The 14222-nt window shown below is 48.0% G+C and overlaps 3 protein-coding genes across 6 annotated transcripts in view; 2 read left to right on the forward strand and 1 right to left on the reverse strand.

Moving 5' to 3' along the window:
- Nucleotides 1-14222, reverse strand: part of F8 (coagulation factor VIII) — an 86139-nt gene that overhangs the window by 5048 nt on the left and 66869 nt on the right. For all 4 annotated transcript variants that reach the window (XM_028136431.2, XM_054713568.1, XM_054713574.1 and 1 more), the window contains 2 exons: nt 1374-1518; nt 363-511 (listed from right to left, as the gene is read on the reverse strand). In XM_028136431.2, coding sequence (XP_027992232.2) covers nt 363-511; nt 1374-1518 — 294 coding nt within the window. The remainder of the gene's footprint in view (nt 1-362; nt 512-1373; nt 1519-14222) is intronic.
- On the forward strand, nt 8286-8725 carry LOC129148535 (histone H2A-Bbd type 2/3). The gene has a single exon (XM_054713596.1). It carries the CDS (start codon nt 8286-8288, stop codon nt 8631-8633), a length of 348 nt encoding a protein of 115 aa, XP_054569571.1. The 3' UTR covers nt 8634-8725.
- F8A1 (coagulation factor VIII associated 1) lies at nt 9366-10735 on the forward strand. Its single transcript, XM_054713587.1, has one exon. It carries the CDS (start codon nt 9498-9500, stop codon nt 10647-10649), a length of 1152 nt encoding a protein of 383 aa, XP_054569562.1. The 5' UTR covers nt 9366-9497; the 3' UTR covers nt 10650-10735.

Here is a 14222-nt window from a genome sequence, read left to right on the forward strand (position 1 = left end):
CAATGAACTGTTACATGATTGGGACTCTTTTCTTTGAGACGCTGAGAAATCTGCAGAGAGAGCTAATTCTTGATATTTCTTTCTGTAAAACTGCACTTCAGCTAAAATTCTATGACACCTATTAGCCTAGTACTGCATCTAGAGATTCCGGGATCATTTCCCCCAATGAATGCTGTGTAAAATCACGGCACCGCTAAGTATCTGTGGGTTTTTCTGCCCGCAGGCCACCTTCCATGCCACTCTTGGGGAACCACCAGGTGACATAAGTACCTCTGCAGAAACAGTCAAGGGCTTTCTTCATTCTTTCCCGACCGCTCCTTCCCACTCTGCCTCAGGTGAAGAGAACATGTGTCGCCTCTTACCCGGGGTCTCCAGGCATTAGTCCTCCCCTGGAGGTGAAGTCTGGCTTGTGAAGGAGACCAGGTGGCAAACATATTGTTTAAGTAGGAGGAGGCGGTGATCTGTGCATCTGCTATTGCTTTGTTTTCCATTCCCAGGGGAATGCTGCAGCCTCAAAGAAATGAAACGAGAATGTAACCACCAGGACAAGATGCAGCCCTGGTTCCACTAGCCCCGTGGTCGGCAAACTGCGGCTCGCGAGCCACCTGCGGCTCTTTGGCCCCTTGAGTGTGGCTCTTCCCACCAAATACCACGGCCTGGGCGAGTCTGTTTTGAAGAAGTGGCGTTAGAAGAAGTTTAAGTTGAAAATAGTTGGCTCTCAAAAGAAATTTCAATCGTTGTCCTGTTGATATTTGGCTCTGTTGACTAATGAGTTTGCCGACCACTGCACTAGCCTGCCTCCACTGACACTTGAGGACTACTGTCATCATAACGTCATTTCCCAGGAATTAATTTTTGCATTGATTCTGTTATTGGTAACATACTTCCCCCCCCCCAACACTTTTTCTGGTCAGATCTGCTCAGCTTTGACTTTGATTTATTTGCCTTATTAATAGTAGAGTAGGAGGTGGCTTCCCATGGGGAATCCCATGATTAGAATGATCAAGTCCTGCCCAGCTGGCATGGCTCAGTGGTTGGGCATTGACTTAATGAACCAGGAGGTCACTGTTCAACTCCAGGTCAGGGTTGTGGGCTCGATCCCCAGTGTGGGGCGTGCAGGAGACAGCTGGTCAATGATTCTCTCTCATCATTGATGTTTCTCTCTCTCTCCCTCTCCCTTCCTCTCTGAAATCAATAAAAATACATATTTTTAAAAAAGAATGACCAAGTCCTGGGTTTGCCCAGGACTTTGCTGGTTTTAGCATTAATAGTTCTATATGCTGAGAAAACCCGCAGCCTCTGGTAAACTAGGACTATTAATTATTCTATTCATCGTTTGGAGATGGAAGGATATGGGATGACGTGGCACTTACTGTTTAAATCACAGCCCATCAATTCCATTCGGAGAGTGCTGCGGATGCTGTAGTGTGTTGGGTGCAAACGGATGTACCGAGCGATAATTGGAGGGTTAAAGATATTGTGTTTTATTCCAGATGAATCCACATTGCCAAAGAAGACCTGTAGAGAGGGATTAGCACAGATACATGGAAAGTGAAGACAGAGCAAAAAGCAATTCCTCCCAATCATATTTTCCTTTGTGCATTTCTCAAAAGCATCCAACATTCAAAACCATTTGGGCTAGACAGATGTTAGGATAGAGTACAAGAAGGAGAAAAATACCAGGAAGAGGAATGGAACAAGGGAAATGGGGTCTGGGCAGGTAAAGTAGTCTATTTTGGGGTCCCATAAAAAGTTCACCAATGTTGAGGAAGCCATCTGGGGCTTTGCTGATCCAGTGTGGGTCACAGACCAGGAGCATCAGCTTCACTTGGGAGCAATTAGAAATGTCATAGCTTGGGCCTTATTCTAGATCTACTGAATCAGAACTTAACATTGGTGAGGCACTAGCTTAGGGCAGAGTCAGCTAGGAAAGAGGACTGGGAATCGGCAGCTTACCACACTGGTCTCAACTGTCTACCAGGAATGTGGGCTCTGCAGGCAAATGCCCTAGCCCAGTGGTCGGCAAACTCATTAGTCAACAGAGCCAAATATCAGCAGTACAACGATTGAAATTTCTTTTGAGAGCCACATTTTTTAAACTTAAACTTCTTCTAACGCCACTTCTTCAATATAGGCTCGCCCAGGCCGTGGTATTTTGTGGAAGAGCCACACTCAAGGGGCCAAAGAGCCGCAGGTGGCTCGCGAGCCGCAGTTTGCCGACCACAGATCTAACCAATGTCACCCCAATAAATTTAAAAAATACTCTGGGCTCTGTGTGCATGTGTGAACTGCCGGGCATTAATGAATGACTCCTTACGTATGAATTTATGAGAAAAATGTTAATATCCAACATGTGAAATTTAGGACCATGACATGCCTACATTCTAGAGAAAAGCACATGACCTATTTGCGGGAAAAGGAACACAGTTTGAGACATATGGTAGTAATGACAATTCCAAAGGCCTAGAATTAAAACATGGCATACAGTGCAAGAAAAGTTGAAAATCATCTCTCATAAAATACCTGGCATTTTGTATCTACTTGAATACACTGAAATAGGAATCAATGTGCTTGTTATATAAGGTGGGGCAAAAGTAGGTTAGCAGTTGTTCATATGGGAAATAATAGAATACTTAATAAATAATAATAATACAAGAATGAACTCTATTTCGTGTACTCAACTGTAAACCTACTTTTGCCCCACCCTGAATCACACATCAGAGTTATAGTATTATGAAGAATTTTTAAAAATTGGATCCTCTCTCTTTTTTGATGAGTTTGATTAAAGGCTTATCAATCTTTTCCTAGCTGGTTTGGCTCAGTGGTAGAACGTAGGCCTGTGGACCGAAAGGTCCCGGGTTCGATTCCGGTCAAGGGCACATACTTCCTCCCTGGCCTGGGCCTTGTTAGTGGCTCATACAGGAGGCAACCAATCAATGTGTTTCTCTCACATCAATGTTTCTCTCTGTCTTTCTGTCTCTTCTACTCTCTCCAAGAATCAATGGAAAAATATCCTGGGGTGAGGATTAAAAAAAAAATTATCAATCTTGTTTATCTTTTCAAAGAACCAACTCTTGGTTTCATTGATTTTTTAGATTCTATTTTATTTCTGCTCTGATACTTGTTTTTTTCTTTTTTTCTACTCACTTTGGGCTTTGATTGTTGTTCTTTTTCTAGTTTCTTTAAGTGTTAGGTTAGAATGTTTATTTGAAAATGTTCTTGCTTTTTCAGGTAGGCCTGTAATGCTATGAATTTCCTTCTTAGGAATGTTTTCACTGCGTCCCATAAATATTAGGTTGTTGTGTTCCCATTTTCATTTGTTTCAAGGTATCTTTTGATTTCTTCCTTTATCTCATTGCTAACCCATTCATTGTTTAGTAACATGCTATTAAGCCTCCAGGTGTTTGCTTTTTTCATATTTTTATTGTGATTGATTTCTAGTTTCATACCGTTATGGTCAGAGAAGATGTTGATATGATTTCAATCTTCTTAAATTTATTGAGACTTGTTTTGTGTCCTAAAATGTGGTCTATCCTAGAAAATGTTCCATGTGCACTTGAAAAGAATGTATGTTCTGCTGCTTTGTGGTGAATTGCTTTGAAGATATCAAGTAAATCCATCTGATCTAGTGTGTCATTTAAGGCAGCTGTTTCCTTGTTGATTTTCTGTCTGGAAGCTCTACCCATTGGGTTGTTAAAATCCCATACTATGATTGTATTAGTGTCAGCATCTCCCTTTATGTCCATCAAGATTTGCTTTATATATTTAGGTGCTCCTATGTTGGATGCACAAATGTTTACAAGGGTTATATCCTCTTGTTGAAGTGATCCCTTTATCATTATGTAGTTTCCTTCTTTGTCTTATTATAACTGTTGGGGCATGTTTCTTTGTCTACCCATTTTTGGCTCCCTTTATTTGTTTCCCAATCTTGCTGTGATGGCCTTATGTGGTTGGTGTCCTATGAGGCTCAATAGCACAGTCTTCCTGATCACCCAAGCAAGGTGCTACAGGAATGTCCCTTCTATGGGTTATGTGAGCCTTCCTATTGTAATTGAGTCTTGATTGCTGTTGGCATGTCTGTGCATGGGGTCAACCCATAGGCTGGCTGACTGTGGAGACTGAACATGACTATAGTGCATGAGCTGCTGTGCGGGTGCTGGTTCGCCTCAGCAGGGCCTGGTGCCTGTCGACATCTCCCTTTGGATGTGCCACTTGTGGAGCTAGTTCAATCCTGCTCTGATGTTGTTTGGAGCAGGTGTATTTGTTCTGGGGGCTCTTGGGAGGACTCTGGTTCAGGTCAATGCCAGATGCTGCCTGTGACTGGCCTTGGGCAACCTGTTTGGAACTACAGTTTGTGGCTGCCTCTACTGGGCCTTGGTGTGCATGGGAAGGACCAAGCTGTGAACCAAGGCTGGCTTCCACTAGGGCAGTGGTCGGTAAACTGCGGCTCATGAGCCACATGTGGCTCGTGAGCTGAGGTTTGCTGCTCTATTGACTAATGAGTTTGCCGACCACTGGGGTAGGGGCTTAATCACAAGGAACAACAACAGCCTGTAATTATTGGAATCGAGAGTCTAGGTCAGTGGTCAGCAAACTCATTAGTCAACAGAGCGGCAAACCGCGGCTCATGAGCCGTATGTGGCTCGCGAGCTGCAGTTTGCCGACCACTGCACTAGGGGGAAGGTCAGTAAAAGGCCCAAGGCATCTGAGATCTGCCTCTGCCTGCTTCTACCTCCTGGCAGCCTGTTTGGCTCGGTCACTGAAAGTGTCTCTGGTGGTACTAGAGTTTCATGAGGAAGGGACTCAGTGAGTCACCAGGTAGGAGAAAATAGTGTCCACCAGATTGATACAGGTTCGATCTTGGTGTCAGTGCTGGGTCTGTGGCCACTCAGCAAATGTCCCAGGCTATACCAAGTCTAGCTGCCATCCTCCAGATGCCCATAGACCTTTGTGGAATGGCAGGGTCTCACAAAATTGTCAGGGTGAGGCCAGCAGAGTTTATCAGGCCCAAACAGACCAAGATTTGGCCCTGTGAAGGGAGGGCTCAATACCAGTCAGGTGTGTGAGGGGAAAATGGCCCCTGTCCTTGAGCCACACAACTCAGTGTGTTCCAGATTCTGCCAGGAGCTCAAGCTCAGCAGGGCGGGGCTGCTGAGAGTTAGGAGGGTGGGGCCAGTGGATCTCCCATGATGGGGATGCATCAGTCAGGCTTGGGGGAAGGCCCCGTCCCCAGAGCCACCAATCTCAATCACTGACACTGTCTGAGTCTGCCCGGATCTCTACACCCCTGCCCAGGCAGTTGATTCCTCAGCAGGGTGTGAGCTCTGCAGGGTAAGGTGACAGTGAGTCCAGAGGGTGGGGCTATTGCATTCCCCTAGGCCAGTGGTCGGCAAACCACGGCTTGTGAGCCACATGCGGCTCTTTGGCCCCTTGAGTGTGGCTCTTCCACAAAATACCACGTGCGGGCGCGCACATACAGTGCGATTGAAACTTTGTGGCCCATACGCAGAAGTCGGTTTTCAGCTCGCAAAAGAAATTTCAATCGTTGTACTGTTGATATTTGGCTCTGTTGACTAATGAGTTTGCCGACCACTGCCCCAGGCTGATGCTGTAAGGGAGTACTCCATCCAAGAAAGATGACTTCTATGGTATGGGAGAGGGACTCAGCACAGGGACCCTGGTGGCTGTCTCTTCAGCTCTCTCCCAAAAGCCACAAACCCCTGCTTCTCCCCACGTGACTCTAGTCTGCTCTGCCCTCCCATCACCAGAGCCCAGGGTGTGTGGTTGTGAATGAGATTTTTGTGTGCTGGCCCTTTAAGAGGGAGCCTAGGTTTCTAGCAGGCTTCTGCCAATTCCTGGCAGTTAGAATTCCCACTGATTTTCACAGCCAGATGCTATGTGGGCTCTCTTCCTGGCTCTGGTGCTCTGGGCTGAGAAGCCCAGTGCGGGGTTGAGGCCTCTCACTCCTTAGGGAGAAAATTTGCTGCTGAGATATCCCTCTAGATTCTCAGGCCTGTCCCATGAGAACAGGGCCAGTGCTTTTCAAGTCTCTGCACTTCCTACCAGTCTTGATGTGGCTTCTTCTGTAAATCCTTGGTTATAAGACTTCTGTTCAGCCATTCTTTGGTTGGTTACTCAGGTTAATTGTCCTATATTTTAGTTGTAATTCCAGTTTGGTTTTTGGAGGAGGTGAGTGTACACCTACTCTGACACCATCTCAGATCTTTCCTCTACAAAATATTTAAAGAAAGATTAATGCCAATCTTTTCCAAACTCTTCCAAAAGATAGAAAAGGAGAGAAAACTTCCCAACTTATCCTTCAAGGCCAGCATTACCTTGACACCAAGTCCTTATATACCACAAAAAAAAAAAAATTACAGACCAATATTCTTCACCAATATAGATGCAAAATCCTCATAAGAATTTTAGCAAAATGAACCCAAGAGTATAGTATGAACATTACATTCCATGTCCAGGTAGAATTATCACAGGGATGCAATGGTGGTTCAACATAAGAAAAGTGGTTAATCAACACCACATTACTGAACTAAAAATAAAAACCCATATGACCATCTCAATTGATGAGGAAAAAAAAATCAACAAAATCCAACAACATAAATTTCCTCAACATAAAAGAGGGCATTTAGAAAATACCTAAAGCTAATGTCATACTCAGTGGTGGAAGAGGAAAACTTTCCCCCTAACATCAGAACAAGACAACAATGTTTGCCCTCACGGCTTCTTTTCAAGGTTGTAAGGGAAGTCCTAGCCAGAATAATAAGGTAAGAAAAAGAAATAAAATACATCCAAATTGGAAAGGAAGAAGTAAAACTATCTCTATTTTCAGATGACATTGTCTTACATATTAGAAATCCCTAAAGAATCCACAAAAGATTATTAAAGTTAATAAATAGATTCAATAAAGTTTCAGGATACAGGACCCGTTGTATTTCTATAAACTAGCAATGAAAAATCCAAAATGAAATTAACAAGTCTATTTAAAATAACATCAAAAGAAATAAAACACACAGGAATAAATTTAGCCAAGGAGGTGCACAAGAAATTAAAGATGACCTAACAAATGGAAAGATATCAGCACTCATGAATTGGAAGTCTTAACATGGCTAAGATGGCAATTCTAACCAAACTTATCAACAGAGTAAATGCAATTGCTATCACAATCGCAATGATTTGTTACAGAAATGTAAAAGCCAATGCTAAATTCAAATGGAATTTCAAGAGACTTTGAATAGCCAAAATAATCTTGAGAAGGGAAAAAAGTTTGAGGATGCACACTTGCCTATTTCAAAGCAGCATAAAGCTATAATTATCAAAACTATGTGGTGCTAGCATAAGGACAGATAATTAGATCAATGGAATAAAATTAAGAGTCATTAAATAAACCCATAATGCTATTCATGGGTATATACCCCAAAGAACTGAAAACAGGTGCTCAAATGGAACCCTGTACTAGGATGTTTATTGCAGCATTACTCACAATAGCCAAAAGGTGGAAATTACCCAAACATCCATCAACTGAGGAACTAATGCACAACATGTAGTCCATCCATACAATGGAATATTATACAGCCACGAAAAGGGAATGAAGTGCTGATTCATGATACCACGTGGTTGAATTATAACAAGAACATTATGCTTAGTGAAAATAGCCAGACACAAAAGGCCAACTATTTATTGTATGATTCCTTCTCTAGGAAGTTTCCAGAATTGGTAAACCTCTATGGACAGGAAGCAGATTCATGGTTGTCTGGGGTCTAGGGGAGGAGGAAGGGGATAGGGAAGTGGGGAGAGGAGGAGGGCAGTGGGAGTGACTGCCACGCAGGGTACAGGGGAGATTCCAACGTTTTGGAAGTAGTTATGCTGGCTGTCCAACACCAGGAGTGTATACCCTGTGCCACCTATTGTGTATTTGTTGTACAATGTTCTGGTCCAGTGGACAGTGAGAGTTCCCTCAAAGAGAGGGTCCCGTAAGCAAGGGTGAGCAGGGAGCTGCCAGCATTCCTTCTTAGCAGGCCCAGGCTCACCAGGGCCAATGGGAAAGCAGTGACCTCATGGAACTTCTAGGTTATAGGGCCTGTACCTGGACCAATGAGGGGCCAGAAAGGGGTCGCTAGGATACAGCGCAGGAGCCTCCGTACCGGCCGTTTTGAACGGTTGAGACCAACTGGCACCTACCTGACCGCACTGAACCGCACCGCACTGAACCGCACCGCACAGCACTGCAGATCTAGGCGGGTCGGAGACAGCGCACTCCAGCGCCCATCATGTCTGGGCAAAGGAGCCGTGGGGGGTCTTCTGATCACCAGAGGCGGACCCGCAACCGCAGCCGCACCACCAGAGCCGACTTGACCTTCTCTGTGAGCCACCTGGAGCGCCTCCTGCTGGACGGCCACTACACCCAGCGTCTCAGCCCCAACGCCCCCGTGTACCTGGCGGCCATCATCCAGTACCTGACGGCCACCGTCCTGGAGCTGGCGGGCAACGAGGCCCAGAAAATCGGCTGCAGGCGCATCACCCCAGAGCTGCTGGACATGGCGATCCACAACAACGCACTGCTCAGCGGCTTCTTCGAGAACACCACCATATCCCTGGCTGCCCCGGGCAGGCAGTAGCTTCCCGACATGGCCCGGGGTCCCGGGCCCCCACCCCTCCCAGCCCAGGCGGCCTGGCGCCTTGGGCAAAGTTATTGAAAATAAAGTGTTGACGGAAACCCATGTGCCTTCTTCAGTCACTTTGGGGGGGGGGGGGAAGGTGGAGGGATGGGGCGGGTGGTGGTGTGTCCCGGGAGCGGGGGTGGAGTTGGGGATGACAAGAGGAGCAGCCCCTCATGGTGACAGTGCCCGGGGGGTCCAGGGCGGGGGAGGCCGGCTGGGGTGGGGGGAGGCTGGGGTATGCAAGACCCCCCATCGCCTCTGAGCAAGTCAGAGCCTGGCAACGTCCCCGGGAGGCTGGTGTTCACTGGGGTGGAGTGCAAGGCCATGACTCAGGCGTCGTGATAGGTGAAGGTGCAATGCCAACCCGCGTGCAGAATGGAGGGGTGGTTGGCATCGACTCTCATGGGGCAGTGGCCTTGACGGGAAGATTGAGGACTGATGCGGGGGCAGAGGGGAACACAAGGAGAAAGATGCAAAATCAGAATGAGGGTCACGCGGGATCACGAGTTTAGTTTTGGTCCTGTTCCTTTAGAGATGCCAGAAACACCCTTAGCAACCTGGGTAAACAAGCTGTCACCTAGCAACAGAGGGCTTGCGGCCAGGCCCCGCCCCAGGCGCCGTGATTTGTTTATGCTCTCTGCACCAGGCCAGGCCCCGCCCCAGGACGCCGGTATTTTGCATATCACCACGGCAACTAGGGGGCGCGGGGCTTAGGTGCGGGAGCCTGCGTGAGGCGGACGCCGGGCACCTTGCAGCCAGGCGCCAGCACCCGCAGGTCCACCCTGCTGCGTCACCGCGACCGGAAGCGCTCGGGCTGGGAACATGGCGGCGTCCTCCGGCGGCTTGGGTGGCGGTGCGGGCCCGGGGCCCGAGACCGGGGACTTCCTGGCCAGGTACCGGCAGGTGTCTAACAAGCTGAAGAAGCGGTTCCTGCGGAAGCCGAACGTGGCGGAGGCCGGCGAGCAGTTCGCCCAGCTGGGCCGCGAGCTGCGCGCCCAGGAGTGCCTGCCCTACGCGGCCTGGTGCCAGTTGGCCGTGGCGCGCTGCCACCAGGCGCTGTTCCACGGGCCGGGGGAGGCCCTGGCGCTCACCGAGGCCGCCCGCCTCTTCCTGCAGCAGGAGCTCGACGCGCGCCAGCGCCTCGCCTGCCCCGCCGCCTACGGGGAGCCCCTGCAGGCGGCCGCCAGCGCCCTGGGCGCCGCCGTGCGCCTGCACCTCGAGCTGGGCCAGCCGGCCGCCGCCGCCGCCCTCTGCCTGGAGCTGGCCGCCGCCCTGCGCGACCTGGGCCAGCCGGCCGCCGCCGCCGGCCACTTCCAGCGCGCCGCCCAGCTGCAGCTGTCGCAGCTGCCCCTGGCCGCGCTGCAGGCGCTGGGGGACGCCGCCTCCTGCCAGCTGCTGGCGCGCGACTACAACGGCGCCCTGGCCATCTTCACCCGCATGCAGCGCCTGGCGCAGGAGCACGGCAGCCACCCGGTGCAGCCGCCGCCGCCGCCGCTCCCGCCGCAGCCGCAGTCGCAGGTACAGTCGCAGCCGCTAGGCCTCCAGCATGGACCCGGCGCGGCCCCCGCCCCGACCGCCGCGCTGCCTCCTCCCAACGCCGGCTCTGCGGCCGCGCCCTCCCCCGCGGTGCTGGGCGCCTTCTCGGACATCCTGGTCCGGTGCGAGGTGTCCCGCGTGCTGCTGCTGCTGCTGCTGCAGCCCCCGCCCGCCAAGCTGCTCCCGGAGCACGCCCACACCCTGGAGAAGTACTCCTGGGAGGCGTTCGACAGCCAGGGCCAGGAGAGCAGCGGCCAGCTCCCCGAAGACCTCTTCCTGCTGCTGCAGTCGCTGGTCATGGCCACCCACGAGAAGGACACGGAAGCCGTCAAGGCGCTGCAGGTGGAGCTGTGGCCGCTGCTGAGCGCCGAGCAGAACCACCTGCTTCACCTCGTGCTGCAAGAAACCATCTCCCCCTCGGGACAGGGGATCGGATGACTCACATTAGCCTGGTGACTTTGCCTGCGGCCAGACCGCGGGCACCGCCTTGGCATTTGGAGGGAAATAAAAGTTAATTGATCACAGCGGTTCTACCTTTGTTAGCTTATTCCTCTTGCCACCACAGAAATTTAGTTGATAGATTTCCGTAATAGTGGGAGAAAAAAACAGTGTGATGGGATCGGGGCAGAACACATGGCTCGCTTCCCCAAAACTGCAACATAAAAATGAGACTCCTTTTTTTTAAAAATATCCTCACCGGAAGAGAGCTGCTGCTTTTGATTTTTTAGGGAGAGAGAGAGAGAGAGTGGAAGGGAGGTGGGAGGGGGAGAGAGAGAGAGAGACATTGATGTGATGGATTGGTTGCCTCCTGCATGCGCCCCAACAGGGGATGGGGATCAAACCTGCAGCCCAGGTACCTGCCCTTGATGGGAATCAAATTCGAAATCCTTGCTTGCGCAGGCCTATGCTCTAACCACTGAGCAACACAGGCCAGGGCAAAATGAGAATCCTTTTATCCCTCTTCCATCCAAGTTGATCCGCCCATGCACCCACGCTCTAGTCTTTGTTTCACTGTCAGGAATTTATTGCACACTAAGCTATGTGGGTTTTTTTATGGTGATTAATTTATTGGTGTATTTCTCCTTTGTTTTATCTGCCTCATACTTATTGGTGGGAATCAGCTGATTGGTACAATTGTTGCTATAGCCCTAAATCCATGATAAAGCCATTCCAATACTCCTCGCTTTGCTTTAGATTTAGTTCACCTATAAAATGGGTATAACTTATCTACCTGGCAGGAGGCAGAAAGCAGAAACAGGTAGTTCTTAGTTCCAAGATGTGTTCATTCATTTGAAGTTGACAGTGCATCTAGTCTGGTGTATGGGCTATGCCAGACAGGGAATCTACAGAGATCATTTGCCCTGTGCTCCTTACTCAGCTGCGATACAAATAAATATATTCCGTGCAAGGTCGTTTCAAGGGTAGACTGAAGGGGAGTGGGGCCCAACCTAAATGTGGCAGGTGTGCACTGAAATTCACATTTATGGTTCTATTCTGAGAGGTATCTGGACTACCCAGGACCATTTTTATTAGTAGCGATCTTTCTGTAACTTAAGTATATAAAATCAGCATGGTTCTTTGGTGTTGTGTGATCATGAATATGCAAGCCAGTGTCATTCCCTAAAACCATCATGGCATGCTATTTATTTAATTTTTTGTTGATTTCTGAGAGGAAGTGAGAGGGGGAGAGAGAGAAATAGAAACATCAATGATGAGAGGGAATCATTGATTGCTGCCTCTTGCATGCCCCCTACTGGGGATCAAGTCCATAACTCGGGCATGTGCTCTTGACTGGAATGGAACCTGGGACCCTTCAGTCCACAGGCCGACGCTCTAGCCACTGAGCCAAACCAGCTAGGCCAGTGCTCGGCAAACTCATTAGTCAACAGAGCCAAATATCAACAGTACAACGATTGAAATTTCTTTTGAGAGCCAAATTTTTTAAACTTAAACTATATAGGTAGGTACATTGTTATTAACTTAGCTGGCCTTTTCCAAAAACTCAAGGGGCCAAAGAGCCACTTGTGGCTCGAGAGCCGAAGTTTGCCGACCACTGAGCTAGGCGATAGCATGCCATTTAAAAACACTAAATTTCCAAGGCTTTTTGGTCTAAATGTTACATGCAAACCCACTTAGCTGTTTTTTGTTTTAATGCAATCCTATATAATCCTATATAATAAAGAGCTAATATGCCAATTAGACCGAACAGCCAAACAACCTTCCATATGTCCTTCCGGAAGACCTTCTGGACGAAGCCGGGGCTGTGAGGGCCAAGCCCCTTGCACGAATTTCGTGCATCGAGCCTCTAGTTTATTATATTTACAGTTTTGAGAGTGATAAGAACTTCAGAATATACTCTTTGGGTATACTCCAGAGTTCTCATCCTTTAGGCTGAAATTGTATACAGTACTAATCTTTTGGGGTGAGATTGAAGGACACAGTTTGGGGGTAGGTTTTTGTTTTGTATTTTTTGAGGGGATGTGTGGATGGTTGTCTCTATGAATTAAGTGCCTCAAAATGGGTGGGAATTTTATTTATTTATTTATTAAATTATTATTGTTTTCTTTGTTAATCCTCACCTGAGGATATTTTCCCATTGATTTTTAGAGAGTGGAAGAGAGAGGGAGAGACAGAGAGAAGCATCAATGTGAGAGAAAACACATTGATTGGTTGCCTCCTCCACAAACCCTGACCAGGGCCCCAGGCTGGGGAGGATCCTGCAACCAAGGTACGTGCCCTTGACCGGAATCAAACCCTGGACCCTTTGGTCTGCAGGCTGACGCTCTATCTACTGAACCAAACCAGCTAGGGCTGGGTGGTAATTAAAAAAAAAAAAAATATATATATATATATATATATATATATATATATATATATATATATATATAATTATTGATTTCAGAGAGGAAGGGAGAGGGAAAGAGAGATAGAAACATCAATGATGAGAGAGAATCATTGATCGGCTGCCTCCTGCACACTCCTACTGGGGATCCAGCCCACAACCCAGGCATGTGCCCTGACCCAGAATTGAACCGTGACCTCCCGGTTCATAGGTCGCTGCTCAACCACTGAGTACACTGGCTGGGCAAAATGGATGCGACTTTCCTGCTTCTATTTCAACAGTGTGGAAGCAATAGGCAAGGAGTGACAGCATACACCTATTGTGACAGATTGAGCCACCATTCCTGTGCTCTCATTGGCTGCCGGGAAAGGTCCTTTGGTACCCTAATTTATTGCAAAAGTGGTAAGGGTGCATGCTGCTTTGTGCTTTGCTTTTTTGGGTATACTCTTCTCACCCTGTTCTGTAGGCCTGGCTGTCTGTCTTTCTGTCTTATGACAGGAATGCTTAGGAGTTATGTAATGTGACTAATGGTAGTATTTGGATTTGGGTTTAAGAAAAATCCTCCTTAGGCCTCTGATCTAAACTTCTTGCATTAAGGAGGTGGGTGGAGGGGTTACCAGAGAGGCAAGTATTGGGTATACAAGTATAATTTTAGGAAACACTAAATGTTGTTTTCCATTTGCCATTAGCTCATTTAGGTATGTCCCTCAGAAATTTCATAGTATAGATAGCTGGGCCCAAGTCAGATTTCCGCGATTTTGACAGAGTTCTCTTGCCACATATCAACTTAATACCCAAATTAACACTGATTTCTAACATGACCGAAAATAAATATTTTAAAGCATACAGCCAGTCTTTTTAACTTGAAAACCAGAGGGAAAGATGTGCATCATTGAAACGTTCATTGACAATTTAAAATTAGCATTCAAAATATTATCAACCTGAAAATGGCAGCAAATCATTGATCTTTAAAGGATTTTTGGGGTTCCCTTTTCCCCCTTTATGGGGGTGGGGCTTCTGTGATGAGAAATATTATGAAAAATATTTTGGTTTGGTCGTGGTGGCTCAGTGGTTGAGCGTTGACCTATGAACGAGGAGGTCACGGTTTGATTCCTGGTCAGGGCACATGCCTGGGTTGTAGGCTCCACCCCCAATTGTGCAGGAGGCAG

Source organism: Eptesicus fuscus, chromosome 1 (assembly GCF_027574615.1).
Source record: "Eptesicus fuscus isolate TK198812 chromosome 1, DD_ASM_mEF_20220401, whole genome shotgun sequence".
NCBI lineage: Eukaryota > Metazoa > Chordata > Mammalia > Chiroptera > Vespertilionidae > Eptesicus > Eptesicus fuscus.

Coding starts and splice junctions, on each gene's coding strand:
- LOC129148535 (XM_054713596.1), top strand. CDS start 8,286: ATGTCTGGGCAAAGGAGCCGTGGGGGGTCTTCTGATCACCAGAGGCGG.
- F8A1 (XM_054713587.1), top strand. CDS start 9,498: ATGGCGGCGTCCTCCGGCGGCTTGGGTGGCGGTGCGGGCCCGGGGCCC.